At 36.9% G+C, this 6,910-nt stretch overlaps 1 protein-coding gene across 1 annotated transcript in view; it reads right to left on the minus strand.

Annotated features, from left to right (window-relative positions):
• The window catches only part of LOC117388938 (general transcription factor IIF subunit 2-like), an 81,180-nt gene extending 74,893 nt beyond the window's left edge, over positions 1 to 6,287 (minus strand). The window contains exons 1-4 of the mRNA XM_055230651.1: positions 6,137 to 6,287; positions 5,848 to 5,921; positions 5,733 to 5,751; positions 5,210 to 5,354 (exon numbers count right to left, since the gene is read on the minus strand). Coding sequence (XP_055086626.1) covers positions 5,210 to 5,354; positions 5,733 to 5,751; positions 5,848 to 5,921; positions 6,137 to 6,202 — 304 coding nt within the window. The 5' untranslated portion in view covers positions 6,203 to 6,287. The remainder of the gene's footprint in view (positions 1 to 5,209; positions 5,355 to 5,732; positions 5,752 to 5,847; positions 5,922 to 6,136) is intronic.
• Between the last annotated feature and the right edge of the window lie 623 nt (positions 6,288 to 6,910).

Below are 6,910 nucleotides of genomic sequence, written 5' to 3' on the forward strand. Positions count from 1 at the left end.
ATAACACTTTTTAAAATTATACTTTGATGTAGACTTCAAGATCGATCATCATCAAGAGATCGTAATCGACCAAATCGACCATCTCTGTGGCAAACAATCTGCATTTAGTGATATCTCAATAATGATACCGAGTATTGCTACTCAAAGCCCAAGGTATGCCATTCAAACCCACTATATGCATAACTTACTGGTAATAGTAATGGATCAATATCATATATAGAATATTTGGTAGTGTATTTATAACACTGTACAGTCAGAATATGTTTATTATAATGGCAACTCTAGTAAAGTACATCTTAAAAGGATCATTAGTTTACAAATACACTGGCATATAGAATGAATGCTGTTAGCAAGGTGTGATGACACAAACACAATCTCTGTAACAAGAAGTTACCACTTTTATATCAATATTGAGCTTTCCAGATGAGAAACTTTACCCAAAGCACTGAAGGTTTCTGTGGAAAAATGTAATATCTACAATGATAAAAAGTTAACAAAGTAAGTATTGACTTGTTTACCTGTGGCTGCAGGGAACTGGACTTGAACTGAAGCTATGTGAAGAACGATACAAGAAGTCGATACTACGTGAAGTCAATACAAGGTTTCTCTTGTCACAGAACATGCTCTACCACAAAGATAATCAGATTCTTATGTTTAATGTTGTCTGCACGGTGTCCTCCTGTTCGCCTCCCTAATGAGGAACTTTTCAAATTACATCCTGTTATGTCTGGTATGATTAGATTTTTAGGTTTGATTTATGAGATCCTGCTTCATGTTTTATATTTCATAAAAAGAAGTTTGGCTTTTTCATTGTAGTCAGAATAATACTGATTGTATTGTCTCCCTTCAATAAAAATGTATTATGTTCAAAAGGCAACACACCACTCCACACCACTGAAAACACTGGGGACATTTTGAATATTGTGTTGCCCAAATTGCCATTTCTGTGCCAAGAAGAAGTGCACACATGGGTAGTAGCAGAGAAAAACAAAGCAGTTGTTTCATTAGGGAGTGCCAGTGCTAGAGCGAATTTAAAACACTACTGGACTGGTGGACCTTTTTCCACTAATGAAGTCTAAGTAAAAAGTAGAATAGTTGAAGACAGTTATACAAATGTGTGTATTTTGTGAATCAGTGGCTATTTTTACATTAACTAAAAATCTGATCATTAAAAGAGATCTGCAGATTATTGAAAAGTCATTTAAACAGTTACAGTGGCTTGCAAAAGTATTCATCCCCCTGGAACTTTTTCACATGTTGTCATGTCACAACTACAAATTTAAATACATTTTCTTAGCATTTTATGTGAATGAGCAACACAAAATGGCACACAAGTGCGAAGTGGAAGGAAATATTTTTTACAAGATTTCCTTCTTTTTTTTTTTTTTTTTATAAAAAACTTTAAAGTGCAGCGTGCAAAAGTATTCAGGCCCCTTTTTCTTGGATGCAACCAATTGCTTTTAGTAAGTTGCCTGATGATTTTGGAAAGATTGAATGTTGCCCTAACGACTAAAAAAAAGTCCACCTGTGTGTAATCTTGTATCAGTACAAATGCAGCTGTACTGTGAAGGCCACAGAAGTTTGTTAAGAGAGTGTTGGAGAGCAAACCACAAAATGATGTCAAAGGAACCACCAAACAGGTCAGAGAAAAAGTTGTGGGCGAGGTTTTATAGAGCGTTGACCATCTCAAGGAGCACTGTTCAATCCATCATCCGGAAATGTAAAGAGTATGGCACAACTGCAGACCTACCCAGACATGGCCGTCCACCAAAACGTACAGAACGAACAAGAAGAGCACTCAGAGATGCAGCCAAGAGGACCATGGTGACTCTGGAAGAGCTGCAGAGATCCACAGCTCAGGTGGGGGAATCTGTTCACAGGACAACTATTAGTCATGCACTACACAAATTCGGTCTTTATGGAAGAACGGCAAGAAGAAAGGCATTGTTGAAGTATCATTTACAGTTCACTAGAAGTCATTTGGAGGACACAGTAAACATGTGGCAGAAGGTGCTCTGGTTTGATGAGGCCAAAATCAAACTTTTTGGCCTAAAAGCAAAACGCTGCATGTGAAGGAAAACTAACACTGCACATCACTCTGAACACAACATCCCCACAGTCAAACACGGTGGTGGCAGCATCATGCTGTGGGGGTGCTTTTCTTCAGCTGGAACAGAGAAGCTGGTCAGAGTTGATGGGGAAGATGGATGGAGCTAAATACAGGGCAATCTTGGAAGAAAACCTGATGGAGTCAGCAAAAGACTTGAGATTGTGTCAGAGGTTCACCTTCCAGTAGGACAACGATCCTAAAGATAAAGCCAAAGTGACAGTGGAATGGTTTAAAGCAAAACATATTCATGTGTTAGAATGGCCCAGTCAAAGTTTGAGCCTAAATCCAATTGAGAATCTGTGGCAAGATCTGAAAACTGCAGTTCACAAATGGTCTCCATCAAATCTGACAGAGCTTGAACTGTTTTGTGAGGAAGAATGGGCAAAAATTTCAGTCTGTAGGTGTGCAAAGCAAAAGCAAGGCTACTTATGAACCATTTGTGTTACTTCACATAAAATGCTAATTTAAAAAATTGTGGTTGTGACTGGACAAAATTTGAAAAAGTTCCAGGAGGATGAATACTTTTGTAAGCCACTCTATATCTGATGTGAGTCATCTGATTTCTTTCTGACTGTTCACACCTGTGCAACTTTTGACAAAGAACATTATGATCATTATCAGATTATTGGTTTATCTAGTAATCACCATGTATATGTACTCAGTGTAAATGTATCAGTCTAATGGAAACATATTTCTACACTATGTTTTCACAATATTTACTACAGAGAATTATGACCCATGTTTTGTGCAGACAGTCACAGTGAAACACCTGCAGGTAAGTACTGGGGCTGTAAAAGTGGAAGATCCAAAAATAAATCATAAATAACTAGATGCCCAGGCCTTCATAGCGGAATTGGATTTCTAGAGCAATGGTAAATACATCGTACATCACCAGGTCTTTTCAAGAAAACATGCTATTGTCTGTTATATAATTAATATAATTATAATCTATGAAACATATGGGACTGCTGCCCCCGCGACCCGGCCCCGGATAAGCGGAAGAAAATGGATGGATGGATGGACATATGGGTCATTGTTTAATATTCTGGATATTAAATCACAATATTGATCCAAATAAACAAGAAACAGATGAACTGACTTCCCCTTGAAAATTGCAGCGCTGATTTCAGCCTTCCCTTTTACAATGTGTCACCATAAATGTCACAGCACTCCCAGACCAAGCTGTGGTTAGGGGTCGATTTTGCATAATATGTCTCCTTTAACCTCACCGTTCAAGAGAGATTTGGAGTGTTCATGTGGTATTTGCAATTATGGGCTTAATGATTAATACTACTACTAATAATTATTATCCTAGATAGAAAAGAAATAATATAGCACCACCTGAGAAGCAACAGAAGACAAATGACAACATTTTCAAAAATAGAAATCTTTATCTTACTTTGATGATGTTTCACAATCATTACTGAAAAAACATGTTTCAATAAAATGTAACTATGACCAGTTCAGATAAAGAGCAACCAAAGCATCACACAGACAACAGAAAGCTTTAATAAGATCAACTGTTCAGATAAACAGCAACATTATTAGCATCTAGATCCACCTTTGCCCACTCCTGGAAAAATATAACAACATCCAGCCATAACTTCATAGCAGGCTGAAAAACAATAAACAAACTTGTGCCAGAATATTTAACCTCACTGGCCATTTTTTAATTAAGCCAATCAATAGTCATTTTTGTGTTTGAACTTTAACTGGTCTCATTAGCATCGCCCAAAAACTGCCTACGCTCCCGTCTTATCCAAATGATCTGTGTGATGTCATTTACCTATTCCTGGGTTTCAGCCTCCTGTTTGTAGGCGAATTTTGAGTAATTTTAGACCATTCAAAAGACAACAGTGCAATTTTTTGTATCTTTTAAACCCATAGGTAACCATCATGAACTATTCTTGTAAGCCCTCATTTCAGGATATCTTTGACTTCTCCTTCGAAACTGTAGTTTAATTTACAGTTTGACAGAACTATGTAGCATATACCACAATCCTCTCGCTTATTTCTTGTCTACAGCACAAGTTATTTTTACTGTACGCCCTGGATCTGATGCAAATCCCCTTGGCTCTGAATGCGCTATGACACATTACGCCTGGCAGCCAGCGGCCTCCATAAATCAGAATCTCATGAACTGCTCAATACTCATGAATTTTACAGCAATCAATGTAATCACAAGACATCATTTTTCTCGTAGAACTGGACAGGAAAAAAAACTGAGTGAATGCTGGATGACATAACTATTCAATTGACTGGATTTATGTAAACTAATTTCTGTGCTGAAAAGGACAGTATGAAGTGCCTCGTGGGAGCAGTTGGTTGTGTTCAAAGACACTTATTTCATTCACTGCCAACTTATTCTGGCAACTTGAAGCAATACATGGTGAAGTAGTGAGTGAAATAGCTTCTAGTTTAAATGACAAATTGCAAGCTCATATAGGGATGCAGCAACCAGATTCTGGTGGCAGGTTAAGAGACAATGCACACATATGAAATGTATCTATTTATAAAGTAAAGACTAGGACCAATACTATACAGTGGACACCATTGACAAAGTGAAGTAAATATCCATTATGCAAAATCACACATACTGCAGTTATTTAAGTAAAATAGTCTCTTCTCAAACAACAAAATATTCCTTCTAAAATTGGTCTTATTATGTTTAAAATCCTGCAGTTCTATCCTCAACATGTGAAATGTATGTGTTTCTTGTATTTATTAACAGACCTGTTTAGTCTATATTTAATTTGTCTCTCACATGTTACTCCTGGATGAATTTTATCCTAATTTAGATTTTTTTGAATATAAACTGCAAATCTCTATCACAGTATGCCTAATATTTCCCGGGTGAACATTTAATTTAATTTCAACTGGAAAAAAAACAAAACTATTGCACTATTGGTCTATGCACAAGCCTATATGCCTTGGCCTTCCTATAGATGACCCTAGATAACGGACAGCCTACACATGCTATTAAAAGCTGCCCTGTGGTTCAGCTCAGCACTACTCTGGGCTGTACTGTCAGTGCACTGCAGCCTCCCTAGAGTGGTCCTTTTACATAACTCCATATTTAACAAGTAGCTAGTCTTGTACCTTTGTCACTGTGGCTGAAGACGGCTAGGGTCTGTCCGCCCACGGTGTGCATGGTGAACGGGTGATCTCTGGGAACATGAAGAGAGGCATCCTTCTCTCCCTGAGCATCCAATCCTGTTAAGTCTGCATTCAGTTTGAAGCTAACCTAGGAAACACACGCTGAAGATCAATGACGTATTTACACTGGGCTAAATGGTGAACACATATTGATATTTCCAATTCATAGCAGAAAAGTATATCAGCATTATCAAGTTTATTGATTTATTTTGCACTGCTTTTTCGCTATGAGATAATGGGTGAGTATTGATGTGATAATAGCCAGGGAGCATCCACAACAGTGCTTTTAATTTTATTTTAATTTAGAAATCACTAGATTAAATATATTATCTATGGGCTGTGAGAAGATATTGGGTGTACCTGGAGTGACCTTAACTGCATTAATCAAATAGAGTATATTCCCCATGAATTTTTATAATGCTTCATGAATTTATAATGTGAGAGTAGTGATCTAATATAATCTTACCTCAGATTTCCCTTGCTTCCTGGCAGGTTTGAAAAAAGAAAAAGGAAATTAATTTAATCCAACTCAAAATTTTAATTATTCAAGATTTTTATGTGATTATTAAAATAATTATTACTTTACAATGGTAATTCTTCCAACCTCTCCCTTCTCTGAGGCTTTTTCCCACTGTTGAGACAAGTACTTTGGCACCTGTAAGAAAAAAAAATGAATCAATTAAACAGAATAATACGGGTTATATAAGGAAATTTCCTGCAAATATGTTCAGTTGTATGTGAACTTAATAAAAAATGCGATCTCAAAAAGACCAAAGTCCCCACTGGCAAATGTTAGCAGCTGCGGTAGAAAAGATGAGTTAATGGAGCTCGCGGACAGGTGCAAAAAGTGGGCTAGTGAACTAAGCATACCTTTACGAGCCACACGCCTTTGCTTTGTTTCACACCGGTTAAATTAACTTCTCCTTTATCGGACATAGTTGCATTTCATCACAAAAGTCTCACTAAAGTTGCACAGTTTCGTTTTTATGCCAGTTGTTAGTGGAGCGTCTAATTGAACACCGGAAATACTGGCAATTGAACTTCCTGGTTTGGTTACTTTCACAATAAAAAAAACTTTACTACTGAATATCGGAATTTTAATGTATGGACATGACAGGATTATGATAATTATATGCTATTTTTATATATTTAGTATGTCAACTATATGATATATCTTAGTTATATTGCGTAGCCTAAATGATTCAAGTCTTATACCACATAATCATCCACTATGTGCATTGGCATTGCAGCAGGAACACCAAACACTAGACCGAAATAAACTGTAGGCCTGCATATTGACATAAATCTCCATGCAGATGGCTGTGAATAAATATGAATTATTTGTGATCCCTTTTGGACATGAAATAACTTGGTGCTTTCCCAGTTTTGCAGTCCTTGCTGAACTGAACTGTCTCACCAGTCATCATAAACATTTTCTCAACAGTACACTGCTATCTGCTTGTACAAAAGATGCAGATCTATTTTGCTGTATTATATAGGTTGGGTTTTCTTTCAAGTTGGCTTCATTGTTTGAAAGAAAGTGCACTCTATTGGATTATGTAAATTTGTCAAACAATAACTCATTGTGACAATTTCTATAGGGCATTACGCAGCAGGAATTCACAGGAGAATAAGTTCATCAAT

The sequence above is a fragment of the Periophthalmus magnuspinnatus genome, chromosome 21, assembly GCF_009829125.3.
Source record: "Periophthalmus magnuspinnatus isolate fPerMag1 chromosome 21, fPerMag1.2.pri, whole genome shotgun sequence".
Lineage (NCBI taxonomy): Eukaryota > Metazoa > Chordata > Actinopteri > Gobiiformes > Gobiidae > Periophthalmus > Periophthalmus magnuspinnatus.